This window comes from Echinops telfairi, unplaced genomic scaffold, assembly GCF_000313985.2.
Source record: "Echinops telfairi isolate 266 unplaced genomic scaffold, ASM31398v2 ScPeMD7_70;HRSCAF=299, whole genome shotgun sequence".
Lineage (NCBI taxonomy): Eukaryota > Metazoa > Chordata > Mammalia > Afrosoricida > Tenrecidae > Echinops > Echinops telfairi.
The window spans coordinates 60,688,767-60,707,910 of NW_022103968.1; the positions used below are offsets into that span (position 1 = coordinate 60,688,767).

The window sequence follows — 19,144 nt, forward strand, 5'->3', positions numbered from 1 at the left end:
GGGCTTTGTTGCTTCTGAGCTAGATGGCCGCTTGTTTACCTTCAAGCCTTTGAGACCCAAGATGCTATATCTTTTGATAGCTGGGCACCATCAGTTTTCTTCACCACATTTGCTTATGCACCCGTTTGTCTTCAGTGATCATGTCGGGAAAGTGAGCATCATGGAATTCCAATTTAATAGAACAAAGTGTTCTTGCATTGAGGGAGTATTTGAGTGGAGGCCCAATGTCCGTCAGCTACCTTAATACTAAACCTATAAATATATGCACATAGATCTATTTCCCCATCATCATCATATATAAATATGTTTACATATGTACAGGCCTGTATTTAGACCTCTATAAATGCCCTTTGCCTCCTAGTTCTTTCCTCTGTTTCCTTTTACTTTCCTCCTGTCCCATTATCATGCTCGGCCTTCATTTGGGTTTGAGTAACTCCTCTCGGTTACATTGCTCTTGATCAGGGGTCCTCAAACTTTTAAACAGGGGACCAGTTCACTGTCCTTCAGACCAGTTGGAGGGCCAGACTATAGTTTAAAAAAAACTATGAACAAATTCTCATGCACACTGCACATATCTTATTTTGAAGCAAAAAAAGAAAAGGGGAAAAACACCCGGTGGGCCAGATAAATGTCCTTGGCACCCGGGGCCGCATGTGGCCCACGGGTTGTAGTTTGAGGACCCCTGTCCTTGCTCAATCCCTTCCAGGCCTTTTACACCCTCCTTGCCACTGATTTTTGGATCACTTGTTCCCTTGTTCCTGGGTTTGGTAACACCACTTCCTTCCTCCTATCTCTCCCTCTCCCATTTCCTCCCCCCCCACCCCAAACCATCGGTCCTTTTGTTTTCTCCTCCAGATTGTTTATCCCTCCTATCTTATCTAGATAGACCTGCAGAGATAATATGCACAAAAACAAGACAACAAAACAAAACAATGACACAAAAAAAGAAGCCTGTAAATAGTTCAAGGTCTGTTTGTTGAGCGTTAGGAGTGTTTTCCGGTTGAGTCTGATGGAGTGCCACGCCCCAGCTCCAAAGTCTATTTTTGGTACTCCCTCTAGACTTCCTTGCTCTGCTCCCCTTGCAGTTCTGTTGCATGCCCTTAGTGCTTTTCTCAGTGTGGTGGTGTCACATTGGGTGCAATTCCCACACTGTCTCCAGTGTTGTCCCCTGTAGGGCTGTGGATCAGTGAGGGATGTTGTGTCTCATAGTGGGGCCAGCCATGGTCCTCTGTGCATTGGCTGCTCTGAGCAGGGATATCGTCCTCAAGGCTTGGTGGGCCAGCATGTGCTCCTCTCTATCTTCCTCCTCCACCTTTTGCTCCCATGTGCTCTGATCAAACATGCCCCTCTCCTTGAGCTGTAACTTCAGTGCTGTCCTCTGAAGTAAATTCCTCTGGGGGGAGAGGTGGGGCCAGGCCCCTCAGACCTCTACTGGTTCTCTGCTTCATACTGGTATGTTGCGTTGACATCTTGGAGCACCGGGGAATTTCACTTTTACAGGTAACTGTGTAACATCCGGCAAGTGCTTTCTCTGGGCTTCAGGTGTCTCTTCTGTAAAGTGGAGATAGAGGTCATTGGTTGGTAGTGAGGATCCCCTGAGTTACATTGTATAGCACTTAGAATCAGCCTTGAAGAAGCATCTGCTGTTAGCTTCTGCTACAGTGATGATGCTTGGTGGTTGGTGGTGAGGAGAGGTTGAGTTTAATGTGTTTATAATATTGTGTAAGTAGATTATATTGCTCACGATAACTTTTTTCATTTGAAGATGAAGTGGCTGTGATTGATGAAATTCAAATGATTAAAGATCCAGCGAGAGGATGGGCCTGGACCAGAGCACTTCTAGGTTAGTGTTCTTAACACAGACCTCTGGGTTTTCAGAAAGATGTTTTTCTGTGTGACCTGGCCAATAAAGTTGGCTAGATCTCTCTTTGTTATACAAATCAAACCCCCGAAACCTTGACTGCCAATGTGTGAGTTGTGTTCTCTGAATATTAAAAAAAAAACTCACTGCCATTCTGACGCACGGCAACCCCATTGGACAGGGTGGAACTGCCCTGTGGGTGTCCAAGGCGGCAATTCTTTTTTTTTTTTTTAAAGGCGGCAATTCTTTATGGAAATAGAAAGCTTCATCTTTCCCCTGGTGTTTTCGAACTTCTAACCTTGCAGTTAGTTAGCATCTCAACTCATAATCACTGCACCAGCAGGGCTCCCTAACTATTATTTTAGTAATAGGAAATTCTTGTTTCTATTAAACATAGCATAACCTTATATTAAAATGGGAGTTTCCAAATCTTAATTACATTTACACAATCACTGGTAGCATTTACCCTGTGTCAAGCCAGTTTTTGGTTGTGCTGAAGGTGCTATGTGAACACAGCCCTTTTGTACCTGGTTTGCTTTCTTTTCAATTCTGGGGTTTCACAGACATTTTGTAGTCATTTTAAAATGTGATTGGAATTTTTTCCATTGAAGAGCGGTAACCGTCATTTGTTAACATACTGATGAACATTACCCCCATTAATCATGCTGCAAGAAACGTCTTTGTGGCCATCGCATTTTGGTTTTTATTTATTTACTCCTTGTATTATTTCTTTAGGCTAGGCTGGAGGTGGTGTTCATGAGATCCACGGGCAGAATGAACGCTTTTCCTGCTTGATACTGGAGTGAATCTTTGATCAGCTCATTGTAGGGCAGGTGTTTTCAATGTGAAAGCAAATATCTGCACGTTTTCTTCAGAGTATACATTGAAGCCTGTTAATAAAATAGGTGAAACTGGATCTGCCCAGGGGTAAGGAGCTTGGAGTTTCTTCCACCCTCCATCCCCACACCCCTGAGAGGCCTCAGTGACTCCATGGGGCCCAATTTGAAACCATAAGTTGTAGGTTCAGTGCTCAGTACCAAGCGTTGCAATCCTGGTTCTGATCCTGCCTGTCTTCACCTTCGTGTGGACTCGATACCCTGCCCCAGATAATGTTAAACCCCGAGATCTATAAAAGTACAGAAAATTGTTCTGAAGTTTGAACCAGAGAGATAGTATTTGTGAAAACACTTGATAAAGTGGTAGCAGCAATTGGTAATCAAATGTAAAGTGTTTTTGCTTTGTTAAGTGTTGTGTATTTAATTTTGATGTCTCTAAAACTCCAACTGATTCAAACAGTGATTTTGGATTTATAGGACTCTGTGCCGAAGAGCTCCATTTGTGTGGGGAATCTGCTGCTATTGACCTGGTGACTGAGCTCCTGTACACAACTGGAGAGGAAGTGGAGGTACTACATTATAGGCTTTGTTCTCATGGTGGTTCTCAAGTAGCTCAGAGGACCTAGCCTTTGAAGGCTCTACAGATGGTAAAAGCTAATTAAAAACAGAGTGTTATTTTCTTGTGGTTGAGGTCACAAGCAGACCACTGCCATTGAGTTGATGCTGACTCAGCAGTGGGATAGGACAGAGTAGAACTGCCCCAGAGGGCTTCCTAAACTATGAATCTTTATGAAAACTGAGAGCCCCATTCGTTCTCTGTTTTCTCATGCTGGGTTTGAACTGCCAACCTCACTGCCAACTAGGGCTGAGTAGACCTTGCCTATTTAGTTGGGTCTTGTGTCCTTAAATTCTGATGGAGTGGTCATCACACCCTAGGTCTCCCAAGAGGATAAGAGATTCTTCATCTTCTCCAGAAAACCTTCTTTGGGTTTGTGCACATAAAACAAATGGGAAGTTAAAGTTTGCAGGTTTCAAAGTTGATGTAAGATATTGGGGTTCATATATTTGTTGGGGACCGTTTGCTTTCCTTTTAAAAATTCCTAGAGTAGGAAATAGTCATTCCCTTTTAATCCTTGTTTTTTCTCTTTTAGGATTCTATAATAAGATGAAGAAATATTTAGAATTGACCTGTTCCTTGATTTTGGGGCTTAGCTTTAGGAGCAAGGAGCAGAAGGCTGAGGTGGAAAAACCTCACCTGTGATCTTTCTCTTGGCCTGTTCCCTCTTTCACCAAATGGAAGCCACACTTAAACCTTGTCTGAATTTATTACTAAACTACCATGCAGTTCAAATGTATGTGAAGTTGCTTTGAAAATTTATGTAACGTTTGGTTAATTTAGAAATGCCCCGAGAACAGATGGCAACACTTAGAATTTCAAAATAAATGCTTCTCTGTGTTTTCCGTAGAAAAATGTTGGTAACCGTCATCGTAGCTACTCGTGACTGAGCCTTCCCTGAAGGGTCCCTGGAAGCTGACTGTGTTTGGTGTGTTGTCCCACGGTGCCGTCTCTTTCTTGTAGGTTCGAAGCTACAACAGGCTGACCCCCATCTCTGTGCTGGATCACGCACTAGAGTCTTTAGATAACCTTCGACCAGGGGACTGCATTGTCTGTTTCAGTAAGAACGATATTTACTCTGTGAGTCGACAGATTGAGATTCGAGGATTGGAATCCGCTGTTATATATGGCAGTCTCCCACCTGGTAAGTATTGGCTTTCATTCTGGCAAGATACGCAATCTCTTCCTGGCAAGATATGTATAGAAAGCACAGTAAAAGATACTGGATTTTACCACTTGATAGATGAGTAGTTTGTTATCGGTTGTATAAACTACTTCTTTATCTTGTGGGAATAGAAGTGTTATAATTAATTATAGCCCTTTTGTTTATAATATTTAAATATGTTAAATGTTAAATTTATGATTTTCTTACAGAAACATGAAAATATGGACTTGGTGATAGCTTCGAAGCTATAATCCTGAAATGTGTTAATAAGGGTTATCAGACATGATAAGCTTATTACGGTGTGGGACTGGTTGCTATGGGAGGATGTATTTAATGGGTGAGAGTAAAGAATGTCTTTATTAAAGCTGGATTCTGATTCATAAAAGTGGAAAGAGCAAGAGGTGAAATAATGTACTTAGTGTGATGTGGTAAGAAAGCCTATGATTTAGCATAAACTGCTCTTGTTGTAGGGACCAAGCTGGCTCAGGCAAAAAAATTTAACGATCCCAATGATCCCTGCAAAATCCTGGTAGCTACAGATGCAATTGGCATGGGACTTAATTTGTAAGTAATTTGTTTTTAATAATTACGGGAATTCAGTGGGTTAGACAGCTTTTTTTTTCTTTTAATTTTCTAATTGGGATTAGAATGACCAAACGCTTTTGGTTTAGAGGCGTGTACATTACCGTACTTGTAGGTAGGTTCCGGTAAGTGGGCGCAGCCATGGAGACCCACGTGCTGAGTAGAACTGCCCGGCAGGTCATGCTAATGGAAACAGATGAGCTGCTTGTCCTGGGAGTCCCGGTCAGGGTGGGTGTGAACCTCTTGCCCTGCTGTTTATCGCTGCACACCTAACTGTTCACCAGTTATGCCTTATAAATTAGTAGCCCCTAACGTTTTAAAACAATCTGAGAATACTTAATTTCTTTTAAGAATAACTTTAAAAATCACATTTTTTTGTAGTTTTACAGAGGTGTAATTTACATGTCTTGCAATTTACACATTATTAGTCTACCACTTGATGATTAGTAAATTTGCACTAACACCATCCTCCCTCCAAAATCCACTTCCATTGAATTGATTGCAACTCATAAATATCTTATGTAAGGTGCCTGAGGCCATACATTTAAAAAAATCATTTTATTGGGGGCTGAGGCTGTAAATTTTTTTTTTCCCCATCAAGTGGGGTTTTTTTTTGGTTTATTTTTTTTGAGTGTGAGAGAGTGAGTGAGTGTGACGAGGCTGTAAATTTTAAGAGAGGAGACAGACTCATCTTTTCCCTCGGGGAGGCTGGTGGGTTTGAACCACTACCCTACAGCACCACCAGGGCTCCTGTTAAGTGTGCCTAGTTGTTGAGACTATTAATTGAAATGAAGAATTACCCACAAACTGCGTTTTCTTTGGTGGTGGTGGAAAGATAGCGTGAATTCAGTAATTGCGACGTGTAGCTCCTCGACACTGGTAGCTATTCTTCAGGTCTCTCTGTAATTTAGATGGTGGGCAGCATTGCAAGTGGGTCTAAACTACAACTGGAGTGAGGGTTTTGTGTTAAGCCAAGTGACCGAAGGTTTTGCCTACTTCAGGAGCACAAGAAGGATTATTTTTCCACTTTGATTTCTATTTTAGGAGCATAAGAAGAATTATCTTTTACTCCCTCCTGAAGCCGAGTATTAATGAAAAGGGAGAGAAAGAAATCGAGCCGATCACTACCTCTCAGGCCTTGCAGATTGCTGGCAGAGCTGGACGATTCAGCTCGAGATTTAAAGAAGGAGAGGTCACAACAATGAACCGTGAAGATCTGAATTTGTTAAAGGAGATCTTGAACAGGCCTGTGGAACCTATAAGGGTAAGACACCTTATTAATTACCATATTAATTAATTACTTCTCTGTGGGGTTAAGGGTAAGAGGGAGCCCCACAAAACATCACAGGTTTGTTAGGCGCAATTGTACAGCGATAATAAGTAGAGATTATAGTAAAGTCATAGAGAGCATGAGAGTTAAAGGATAGAGTCAAGTAATGGAGTCAGACACAATTCATGGTAGCATATCTCACCTCCGCCCGGCTTGATGGTCCTCGTGGAGGGGGCTTAGCTGTCAGAGAAGAAGCCGCTGCTTCGTCCTCCTTCGTCACCTCCTGGCCACCCTCTCTGGCCAGCCACCCTCACGAGTACCAGGGAGCCTCGATATTTATTGCTAACCACGCATCATAGAGTCATACATCACAGAAAGGGGCAATACAATTCATTCTAGATCACTCTAACTTTTCACATAATAAAACAGACAATTACTTTTCTGGGAGGCATGCAAGTTCCCTGATGGTGGACAATAACCTGAGTCACCAGGAGGGATATTAACATAGGCAATACAATCAATAGGAGAGGAATCACCTAGGGGTGATTGTGCCCACATTGGTTGTGGAATAGACAGTGGTGTCTGCTTGATCTAGACAGCTGATAATGGCTAACTAACCTTGGTCACCCTTGGGCGGGTTTGACCTCTCTGGTAAGTCTGCAAGTGAATAGACCACCATTATCCTTATCAGAAGGGAGTGGGTCTTATTCGGGGTGAGTCAGACTAATAGTCTAGCCACTACAGATGGCCAATGTTAAGGAGAATAACCTCTGACCTACTTTTGCCGACAGTCACTCTTAAGCAGCTAAGTTTGGTACATATTTTGGGGAGACAACTTAAGAGAATTCCTTCTGTTCCCCACACTTCTCTATGGAGTGTAATTACTCCTTTCATCACTCACCATTGAGATATTTGCCTCAGGTATCAGGAAACATAAATAACCGCACCTGGTGGCTTTGTTTTTTGGATGCCGTGAAAAGGTCAGGACAAGCCCACTTCGGGGCTTTGCTGACCCCTGGGTCAGAGACGGGTGCACGCGAGCACCTGCCTTTCCTTGAAGTTCTTTCTCGGTACAGTTATTTGAGGTGTGCACTTGGAGCTGAGTCGGCAGACCAAAAAATTGTGAGTCTGAATATCAAAGAAACCTGCGAGTATGGGGGGAAAATAATGCACACTCTCTTCATTCTTGTACGCACCTATGGTAATTCCTTAGTACTGTGAGTAATATAAGGAGCCCGGTGGTGTGGTGGTTAAGTGTTGGGCTGTGATCGGAAAGGTGTGCAGTTTGAAACCACCAGCCACCCCATGGGAGGATGACGGGGCTTTCTACTCCTGTGAACCGTTAGTGCCAGAAGCTCACAGGGACGGTTTTACCCTGCCTTGGATGGGCGCCAGGAGCTGGCCCCAACTCAGTGGGTCTGTTTGGGGCGGTTTGTTTTTGTTTTTGAGTAATTGTACAAGAAGGAAAATTTAATTCAGTTTTCCCCTCAAACTTTTAGCAGTCCCCTTGCATAGCTAAAGAGATCATTGATCTTCAGTTTTGAAATTTTCTAATGTATGTATATCTCTATCTAATTGATTTCCCTGTTTAAAGGAATTGGAGTTTTGTAGTTCACTTTTGGCAGTGGGGAGAACTTCGGTTGGGAAGGTGGTTTTTGGTAGTACACCCGTCATCACCCATTTCAGAACATGACTAGAATGTAGGTGACGGAGGGTTCCTTAAGCTTGAGTTCAGTTGTACCGTTAAGTTCGTCAGTGTGCCGACGGGGTGGTGAGCCGTCAAGTGATTGTTACTGTGCCTTTTCATTCCAATTCTTGGCATGTGCGACTTACCTTGAAATAATTTAAGAAAAAGTGTCCTTTTTTGGTTTTTAATCAGCTAACGGTGGTTTTTTTCTTTTACTAAAGGCAGCTGGTCTTCATCCAACCGCTGAACAGATTGAAATGTTTGCCTACCACCTCCCTGATACCACCCTGTCTAATCTCATTGTAAGTGAAATTCACTTAAAAAAAACCAACTTGTTGTTGTTGAAAAAAATACTTGTTGTTGTTGCCTATGTGCACATCAGCACAAACAGCAGGCCAACCATTTCTACAGGTATTGATTAGTGACATTGGTTACAGTCCCTGAGTTAATGAATTGTTCCTGCTGTGGTTCCTGTCTAATCTTTTGAGTTGCCACTGTCACTTTAATCCGTAGTAGGTAGATCTTAAATGAGTATAATGCTCAAGCCAGACCTTTTTCACTGGTTAAGTGAAACTCTTGCTCGTGTGTGTGTTTTACTAATAGTTTTATTTATATGAAGTTCACATATCATACACTCCCATAGTTAAGTCCCTTTAAAAAAGAGTTGTAGGTACATCTAGTGCTCCCTCCCCACTCCTGCATTGTTTGCTCCCCAGTTCTCCCCTCCCCCCATCCCCTTTCCCCACTAAACCACTATTACTCCCGTGCTTCATAAACTGGGAAATATAACAATCACAATAAAAACAAAAAAAAACCCAAATATATATTCAGGTTGGGTCGGGGAGGAGGTCATCTGACCAGGTCTGACCAGGCATCATACCGTAGTTCCATCCTCCATAATCAAGTTTACAATTATCTCTGTGTGGTCAGAGGGGATCTACCAGAGGCTTAATCTGACCAGATACTCTGCAGATAGATTTTGGGCTCCCACCACCCTCCATAGCCTTCCATAAAGTGGGTGTTCACAATTTAAGCTCTGATACTTTCCCCGTCATCCTATTTGGATTTTGTTATTGTCATCTTTGAATCACACATGCTGGTGTGTTTTCTTAGCTGATGTGGACTTAGTTGATGCCTCACTTAGATGGCTGCTTGTTTGAACATAAGGCTTTAAGACACCGGACATGGACCTAATATCGGGGTTTAAGTGGAGAGAAAATGTTTTGAGAATGATGTACAAATGCACGTTACACAATTGATGTGTGTATGGATTGCGATAACAGTTGTATGAGCCCCTAATAAAATGTTTTTTAAAAAAATAAATAAATAAATAAATACGAGGACTAGGTGGGAAAAACAAAACAAAACACCGGACATATTCCAAGTGATAGCCAGGCACCACCTGCTTCCTTCACAACACTTTGCTGTAGCACCCTTTTCTTTCGCGATCTCTTAATGAAGGCGACTATCCACCAGAACCATGTTAGAAGAATTAGCTCTTCTTGAATTGGGCCTAGAATTGAGTGGAAGCCCAGAATCCATCTGTTAGTCCACAGGTCATTAACTCTGGTTTACTTCAGCAGACGTATTATCATTTTTATGACAAAACCAAAAACCCCTATAAAAAATAACAAACAAACAAGAAAAACATTGCCATCCCCCGGGGTATAAGGCGATTGCGTGGATAACATCAACAATTTACCCAATGGCATGGGATTTTAGGTACTGTTGCGAAGAGGAGTTTATTCAAGTGTCGTCTAGCTGCAAACTGTAATCCATGAGCTGCTGTTTTGTACAGACTGAATTCTGAAATGATTGAGCTCTGTTTACATTGAGTATGAAGGTTGGTGCTAACGCAAAATTTCCCATAACTTGTTTGGTTTAGATTCCAGGCGATATCTCCAGTTTAAGACTTAAGCATTATCGACCCCTGCTGGTGGAGTGGGTTCCTGCTGGGCCGTCAGCAGTTGGAAACCGCTGGCTGCTCCTTGGGCAAAAGCTGAGGCTCTGCTTCCATGAAGGCTTCCAGTCTCAGAATCCCCCAGTGCCAGCTCTCTTCCATCCAGTGGGGTCAGTGTAAGTCAGAATTGACTTGATGGAAGTGATTTGGCTCTGTTCTTTAAGTTTGTGGAAGACTGTGAGATTTCTTAAATCCATTTGTAAGTCTCCATTGTTGTCTTTCTGGCAACGACCGCCCCCTCTCAATGATGTCGACTGGGGCTCCCTAGTCATAACGGCGCCGTGGGTTTTTGAGACTCTAGCTCTTCATGAGAGTAGAGAGCCTGAACAACCGCAGCAGTAGCAGAATGATCTCTGAGCCGTCGTTTTAGGGCCTTGCCCTGCTTCATGGTCCAGAAAGTCTCGGTCCCGTGAGCACTTGACATGGTCTGGTGCAGTCTCCCTTGTCTGAGCAGGACTCCTCTCTGGAGCCTTTGGTGGAGACCCTTAGTGATGAAGCTGAGCACTGCACACAGTCTGGCCCCATGGCAAAGGAGGCAGTTACACATTCCAGTCCTCCTCCTGTTCCCGACTCTCCGTGCTCCTCTATTGTTCCTGGCCAGTAGAGACCAATTGTTGTGCCTTGGGTGACCGCTTGTACCCTTTTAAGATCCTAGGCATACTGCCAAGAACCAGGGCTAGAGCAAAGGCACAAAACCTTATTAGGCCAATTAAGTGGGCTGTCCCATGAAACCATGACCCTGAGCTTCCAAACCCGAGAAAGGGCAGAAACTCCCCTTTAAATCGCCTTTGTTTTCTAAAACTGTTGGTGATAGGTCATACAAATTACTTGTGAGCATGAATGGTTTATTTTCGCGAAGTTACTATTTGTGAAATTTATCTTGAAGTGAAAATTTTCTCAGAAATGTCTGGGACTTTTGTCCTGAGGATTTTATCGCTTAAGAACTTCCGGTTGATGAATCCAGCGTGGTTTTTTGGAAGCCACTTATAGATGAAAGAGATTGTCTTTTGTGGACTTAACATGCTTTATGCAGGCCCAGCTTGACAATCTTTAATGTCATATATCTTTCCCTCCTCAGGATATTTTTGTAGACTTTTCACAAGTTGATGGGCAGTATTTTGTCTGCAATATGGATGATTTTAAATTTTCTGCAGAACTGATCCAGCATATTCCATTAAGTCTGCGAGTGAGGTATGTTTTCTGCACAGCCCCAATCAACAAGAAGCAGCCTTTTGTTTGCTCTTCATTGTTACAGGTAAGCCTCTCTGACACTTGGAGTTTGTTTCAGATGGATGGATTTTCCCTAAACAGTACTTTTTAAACTGAGAAAGTTGGGAGAGTGCCCTATAATACGAATAACTTTGTAAGAACTTGGAAAATTAATCTTAAAAATGGTTTAATTTCACAAATCCTTTCTTTGTACAGATTCAAGACATTATAGATTGCTTAGACTGCCCTTCTACCCTGCCCCCATGCTCAGTCTTTGTGATACTTCCGGCTGGGTTCCTGCAGAACCTTCCCTCTGCATCTGCCCATAGGCATATCTAGAAGGGGCTGAAAATAGGATCAAAAGATACTGGCACTATCTCATGACTTACTGAAGCCCCTGTCTCCTGTAGTAGAGGTTATGTTTAATAATGTCTGGCACCGGAGTGCCCTTTGTACCCCCACTGAAGCACGTTCCCCAACAAAAGCTTATGTAATTGAGGAGGACGCTGAGTGGTGACACATAGCTAGTAAGTGGCAGAGCCATGATAATTCATGACCAACCTTGCACTGGGCCACGCTCAAAGAATTTCTTTGTGAGAAGAGCCAACGTTAAGAAGATAAAGAAAATTAAGGTGTCTGAGGTTTGGGGACTACGTGAAGAGGAGGTGGAAATGGGAGTTTGCAGATAACTGCTTGCTCACAGCTTGGAACATCAAATATTTATCAAGGAGAGTTAACAGCCTTGGGACCTAGGAAGCTAGTTCTCACACACTGTTGCCCTGATTTTGGAAAGGGGAGAAAATCACCCCTTTTCCCCAGTACTTTTACGAAAGTACTGAATGTTCTTTAAAAAGTAACTGCTTGCTGGCGCATCATGGTGACTAGGGCAGAGTCAGTTTCTTAGGCTGTACCTCAGCAGCACACCCCGAAAGCAGTCTTTACAGAAACCCTGCCAAATCTTTCTTCCCTGTAGTAGCTGGTGGGTTCTGACTGCTGACTTTTGGGGTAGCAGTCACCATTATGCCATCTAAGGGCTAGAAAAATACACTGTTGTTGGTAAGTGCATGCAGTCCAATCTGACTCAGAGAGAGTCTGTGCACGACTGAACCAAACACTGCTCAGTCGTGCACCGTCCTCACAGTGGTGGGCACATGTGAGCCCCGGGGAAAGAGCCGTCTTCTCTAGCACCGCCCTTCTCCGTTACCACGCATGCTGTCCTTTTCCAGGCACTGGTGTCTACTGACGTTTGTGAGACAAAATCTTGTCATCCTCACTTCCAAGTAGATTTTTTTTTTTCTGGCAGTCTACGGTTCTTTGTAAGTTCTTCCCCAACACCGAACTTTCACATGCGTCTGAGGCCATTAAAGAGACCAAGGCTGGAATCGGGCACGCCTCTGTCCTCAGAGTGACATCCTTGCTTTTTAGCACCTGAAAGAGATGTCATGCAGATTTTCCCAATGTGATGTGTGGGTTGATCTCTTGACTGTTGCTCCCATGAACTCTTGATTGTGAGTCCAAGCAAGATGAAATCCTTGACTTCAGCCCCTTTTCCGTCTATCATGATGTTGTCTTTTGGTCCAGTTGTGAGGACAAAAAAGGGAACCTCTGACTACCTGACCTCAAAGCCCATGACATAGCCACAGTAGTTAAAACAGCCTGATACTGGTGCAGTGATAGGGACAAAGACCAATGGAACAAAACATGAAACCCAGAAATATATTCATTCACCTTAGACAAATGATCTTTGACAAAAGATCCAAACAAATTCAGTGGTAAAGAGCCTCTTCAATAAATGGTGATAGGTGCTAACAAAATTGGATCTCTTTTTAGTAGAAGAATGAAACAGGACCCAGACCTCATCCCATGTCCAAAACCAAACTCCAGACAGATCAAAGGCCTGAGTGTAAATCACAGAGTGATGAAGATTATCAGTGAGAAAAATGGACAGACTTAAGGGCCCTGTTGAAGAGCATGGACATACTACCAAATGTGATAAAGGAAGCACATAGTAGAAGAGGCAATATAGGTGACTGGGACCTACTGAAAACAAGACACTTAAGTAAATCAGAAGACTTGATCAAGAGTCAAGAGAAACCAAAGACCGGAAATATTTCTTAGCCATAATCCCAAAGACAAGGGATAAATCTCCAACATCTATAGCAAACTGAAATGCTTCAATAAGAAAAAATGAATAACCCAACTAAAAATGAGGCAACAGCATGACCAGGCAGTTCACCCAGAATGACATCCAAATGCCTATCAAAAAATTGCTCACCACCGTTAGCCATCTCGGAGGTGCAAATCAAAACCACAGGGAGATAATACCTTAGACTCAGTGGCAGCCCAATTCAAAACAACCAAAAAATAAGTGCTGGAGAGGGTGTGGAAAGATTGTAATTCTCATACACTGCTGGGGGTGGGTGGGGTGTATGAATGTACAACCATTGTGGAAAGCAATTGGAAATGGGGAATAGATGTGCTGTACCAGACAGCAGTCTCTGCTTTGTTCTGTTCAAATGCATGCCTCTTGGTGCAGATCCCACAGGAACACAATGAGATGTGATGGAATTCCCCTTCTTCTCACTGTGAATCCATACTTTGTTATGATCTGCCCACTTGAATGCCTTCACATTGCCATTGAGCTGATGCCAACTCATATAAAGCACAAGTAAATATCTTTCTGGTATTGTCTGCTCTCAGCCAAAATCATTCTGACATCAGCAGTGCTAACCCTCATGTCATGGCCTCTTCTGAATCCATCTCGATTTTCTTCTAGCTCCCTGTCATATGTACTGCTGTAGCCGATTTTGAATCATCTTCAGATTTCCACTTGCCTGTGACATGGATGATATTATTCAGTAATTTCTTGAGTCTCTTGCTCACTTTTCTTTTCAATGGGCATAAGGTTATGTATCTTTTCCAGTCAGTTGGCCCAGTGGCTGCCTTCCAAATGTCTTGGCATAGTTGAGTGAATACTTCTAGTCCTTCATCAGTTTGTTGGTATTTCATCAATTCCTGGGCCTTGTGTTTCACTAAGGCTTTCAGTTGAGCTAGGACTTCATCTTTCCCTACCATTGGTCCGTGGACTACCTCTTGATGGTTGACTTCAACCAGTTCGTTTTGGTATAGTGACTCTGTTTCATCCATCTTCTTGTGATGCTTCCTGCAGAGGTCGATATTTGCCTGTGAGATCTTTAATTATTCCAACTCTAGCCTTGAGTTTGTTTTCTTCAGTTCTTTCGGCTTGACATGTGCTGCACAGGTTCTTCCTTTTTCGTTTTCTAATTGTAAATCCTTCATTATCGTACTTTATCTTTTCAAGTTGTCTTTTGAAATGTTCTGTTTGGCTCTTTTCCTTCATTATTTCTTTCATTCGCCTTAGCTATTTCACATTCAAGAACAAGTGTCAGGATCTTTTCTGACATCTGCTCTGGTCTTTTCTTTCTTTCCTGTCTTTTTGACGACCTTTTGCTTCTGTCGTGTGTGGTGCTCTGTTCTCATCCCGTAGCGTGTCCGCTCTTCTGGCATTGCTCTTCAGCATGTCAGTCTTCTTGAATGTCCTCTACATTCAGGGGAGCTACACCATAAGGCTGCATTTTAGCTCTGCTTTCCAGCTTCAACCTGAACTTGTATATGAGCAATTGATGGTCTGTTCCACAGTCAGCTCCTAGCCTTTTTTTGGTCGATGATCTTGTGTCTTCCAGCAATTATAGTTCATCTCATTGCGTGTTTCCATCTGGCACAAAGTTAATGTGTATAGTCACTGTTGACGTTGTTGGAAAAAGGTACGGTGGTTTCTATCTCTGTGGACATATTTTCCACTTTACTGATCCTTCTTTGTTCCAACTTTCACATTTCAGTTGCCAGTAATTATTCCTGCATCTTGGTTAATTTCACACTAGTTGGTGGAATTCTTCAGTTTCTTCATCACTAGCTCTAGTAGTAGGTGGTTAACAGTGAAGAATAGTTGTATTATCTGGACTTCCTTGTAGGTGAACTGCTATTATCCTTTGATGGGCAGCATCGTATTTCAGGATAGATACTGAAATGTCCTTTTGCATGTTGAATGCAATGCTATACTTCTTGAATTTGTCATTACTGGCATAGTAAGCTATAATTGTTTGATTTAAAATGGCCAATATCCATCTATTTCAGCTCTTTAATCCCTAGACTTTTGATGTTTATGCATTTCATTTCATTTTTATCTACTCCCAGTTTCCTAGATTCATATCTCAAACATTTCTGCGTTCTGATGGATGATGGATGTTTGCAACTGTTTCTAATCAAATGAAGGTCCCGAAGGCTTTATTCCATCCATACCTGCTTTGAGGAGGCAGCATTTTCCCGGTCCCATTTTGCGTTCCTCCTAACCTAGAGATCCTCTTCAGCACTCAGGGGGATCATGTCCCACTGCTATTCATACGTCGTCAGTGGCCAGTCCCTCAGTCCCTTATTCTTTATTCGTCGTCTGCAAGCGCCACTGAAACCGGTCCCACCTGGATGACCCTGCTGGCGTTTGAAATACTAATGACGTGGCTTCCAACATCCCAGCAGCACTCAGGCCACCACAGGATGGCAGATGAGGGTGTAAAAAATATAGAATGATATAAAGAAAAGAAACCGGCCTATCTATTGAAATACAGACAGTTGGCATTTTATTTTCTTTATGATTACTGACTTAAGTGAATCCTAACTTCGTTACCAATCTCTTCTTCTTCTCAGTTTGCCAGGCAGTTTAGCAGGAATGAGCCGCTGACCTTTGCGTGGTTACGCCGGTACATTAAGTGGCCATTGCTCCCGCCTAAGAACATTAAAGACCTCATGGATCTTGAAGCTATCCACGATGTGCTGGATCTCTACCTGTGGCTAAGGTACTAAATGCTTTCCTTTTTTCTAACTAATGGGTCAAAGCAAAGGTTCGATGAGTGGCCTTCTGTGCTTTCAAAAGAGGCATGCATATGCAGGGTGCCCTGTCTCGTGCTTATTGTCCATAAAGGTATGTGAACCTGGTTTTTACCCAGCCCCCAAATGACCTAAGGAGTTGTTTGATCTTAGTTAAGGTAGCAGGGTGAGAGAGGTGCACTAGACCCTCGTGACATCCACGGTGGTCTCTGGACTGAAAACTTCGGGGTTACTTGGCAGCCTGTTAGACAGATACAGATAAGCAGAACCCCCTAGATTTACTGATTTGAATTCTGCATTTCAGCAGGATTCCCTGGTGATTCATTGGTACCCTCACATTTGAGAAGCACTGTCCCAGGCAGGGCGTAGGCCCCTGGGGGAGCCTAGCACACTCAGCTGAGGCTGAGCAAAGGCGCTGTAGATTTTGCAGTCCGTCAGTGTCACGATGTAGACGGGTCATTGATTCTAGACCAGCAGCTGCGATAAAAGCTGTGAACTACAATATACTATGTCTTTGTTCCCAGCTACCGATTCATGGATATGTTTCCAGATGCCAGTCTTATTAGAGATCTCCAGAAAGAACTGGATGGCATTATCCAAGAGGGAGTACACAACATCACTAAGTTGATTAAGATTTCCGAGACACACAAGCTGTTGCATTTGGAGAGCTTGCCAGCAGGGAGCCAGTCCCGCCTGTCGGGAACCTTGAAGAGCCAAGCCAGAAGGACACGTGGCACCAAAACTCTAGGGAATAAAGCTGCTGAGCCACCCAGCCTCGAGGCAGGACAGAAATCTCTTGCTTCCCGACTGGTGCAGCAGGGGCTCCTCACTCCTGACCTGCTGAGACAGCTGGAGAGAGAGTGGCTGACACAGCAAAGTGAGCATGGCGAGCAGAGAACGGACTCGGGGGCTTCCGCCAAAGCGACGAGGAGGAAGAAGAAGGAGCCGGGCTCAGAGTAGTCTTTGTTTCGGTTTGTTTTTTAATGTTGGAAATAAAATCCTATTTAAAATTTTCTTTTCCTGCCTGCTGTAATATTTTGGCTAGCTCTTTTTTATTTTTGCACAGAAAAATTAACTCACAAAGATGACCAGATTGCTGTTGTTTTTTCACCAATAAGACGTTACTGGGATGCCTTAGAAATTATATTTAAATCTCGGTTTTACATTTTGAATCGTGGCCATTTATAAATACGGCAACATGGCAGGGTGCTATCAGGAAGTTTACATGGGAATCAAACCAACTTGCTGAATTGTTGGACCAATTTTCTACAGGGTAGAAATTTATGTATCATGTACCTGTTGGTTCATCCACCACATAATATCTGCCATATACCAGAATTTGGTGCTAAAGATATGCAGTAAGCAAAGCTGATATTCTTGACCTTGTGAGTTTATATTTTGGTTGGAGGAAGTTAACAAAGGATGTAAGCGTCATGAGGCCATAGACTGTCTTGATCCCTGCCCTATACAGCGCCTGGAATATAGTGAGGCACTCTAATGGGGCACTGGGTAAAGCATCGGGCCACGGAGAAAGAGGAGCCACTGCTCTCTGAAGTTCTACTGTCTCGGAAACCCTGTGCAGCAGTTCTGTAATGTTTCCATGAGCATGGGCTCAGCAGAACTGGATGGTGGGTAGAATACAGAAGTGTAGTCCATACTTGTGTGGAACAAGTATCATTCATGAGAGATTGAGGCTAGAAGTAAGTAGATGGAGAGTGATGGCTGGAAGTTGCAGAGCAATTTAGAGATAGATGGTGGTCTAAAGGCTGGTCTTCTGCCTGGTAATCTCCTCGTCCAACCCAATTTTTAATTCTTCCCGGTTGGAAGCAGCTAAAAGGAGTTAACGTCTGTTTTGGAATTGGAGAGACCTGGGTTTAGATTCTTTTGTCACGTAGGACTCTTGTGACCTTATCTTGAAAAAAATAAAAAGCCATGAGTCAGTTCTGACTGATAGCAACCTTTCAGGCCAGAATAGAACTGGTCCTTTGGCCTCTGACACAGTAAGACTGTACAGGTGGAGAGAGCCTCATCTTCTCCACTGTGAAATTGCTGATCGGTTCAAGCTGCTGATCTTGTGGTTCAAAATCCAATGAGGAACTCACGACACCAGCAGAGCTTTCTACTCACACGGTGAGTTCACCCCATCCTTTTGCAGTTAGACGTGATGACGTGCCATCTAGAACAGGGTGTAGTGCCACAAAGTGACTCTCCAGGGTTCGGTCTGTTTTACTCTGTCACTTTAGCTCTTCGGTCTGTTTGGGCCGGGTCTGGACCAAGGCAGCCCCTTGTACCAGCATCTTGAGAAGACAAATGACCTGGCTGAACTTCAAAGCACCTGCCTCCAGCATTTCATAAAGCTTACCTCCCCGGGCAGAACACAGCCTCCACTCCCCAGCGTTCCAGGAAGCAAGTTTGCTGAGAACAAGATGATTTACTCACAGGCCCCATCCTGGCTAAATCCTGCAGCTACAGCACACAAAAAACTCCCCCTTATCAACACATACATCTTTGGCTTGGACCCTATATAAGTCCCACTGCCTCACTGCCAGGTGCGATTTTCCTGACCTAACTCATTGGGTCTTGGAACCTGCCTGGGGGCTCAAGATGGCCCCCATCCCTGTTTCTACTCTCCCCTCCCGAGAGTTCTTTCCCTGCTTCAATAAAATCTTTCTCAACGTCACATTCCTGGCTACATTCTATTTCTATTCTGCGCCTGTTCAACCTCTCAAGGTCATTCTGGCCCCTACAGGATTGAAGCTGATTTCAGACGAGATTAAGGCTCATTGGATTCAAATTGAGACAGGGAACAGAACCAGGTTTCCTAAGCTTGTCCTCGCCAGCTGCTTTGGTAATTCAGAAGATACTCCACCTCACTAAAATGACTCTTCATTTTTCTAACCTTTGCTGTCGTGGAAACATGGGCAGACATGGTGCCATGAACTGTATTTTGCTCTGGCTTATGGGTGAACAGCGAAATGCCTGCCAGAGAGTAGTACTTTTGTGGTTTTTCATTTGGACAGCTCCTTCCGTCTCTAGCTTTCCCCTGTGGTGGTGTG

At 43.4% G+C, this 19,144-nt stretch overlaps 1 protein-coding gene across 3 annotated transcripts in view; it reads left to right on the top strand.

The window, feature by feature from the left end:
• SUPV3L1 (Suv3 like RNA helicase) overlaps positions 1-17,103 on the top strand; it is a 38,217-nt gene extending 21,114 nt beyond the window's left edge. For all 3 annotated transcript variants that reach the window (XM_004701137.4, XM_045291575.1, XM_045291576.1), the window contains 9 exons: positions 1,766-1,843; positions 3,175-3,266; positions 4,277-4,457; positions 4,949-5,042; positions 6,105-6,324; positions 8,239-8,319; positions 11,056-11,232; positions 15,909-16,057; positions 16,613-17,103. In XM_004701137.4, the coding sequence (XP_004701194.3) occupies positions 1,766-1,843; positions 3,175-3,266; positions 4,277-4,457; positions 4,949-5,042; positions 6,105-6,324; positions 8,239-8,319; positions 11,056-11,232; positions 15,909-16,057; positions 16,613-17,048 (1,508 nt within the window). In that variant the 3' untranslated portion in view covers positions 17,049-17,103. The remainder of the gene's footprint in view (positions 1-1,765; positions 1,844-3,174; positions 3,267-4,276; positions 4,458-4,948; positions 5,043-6,104; positions 6,325-8,238; positions 8,320-11,055; positions 11,233-15,908; positions 16,058-16,612) is intronic.
• The last annotated feature ends 2,041 nt before the right edge of the window (positions 17,104-19,144 follow it).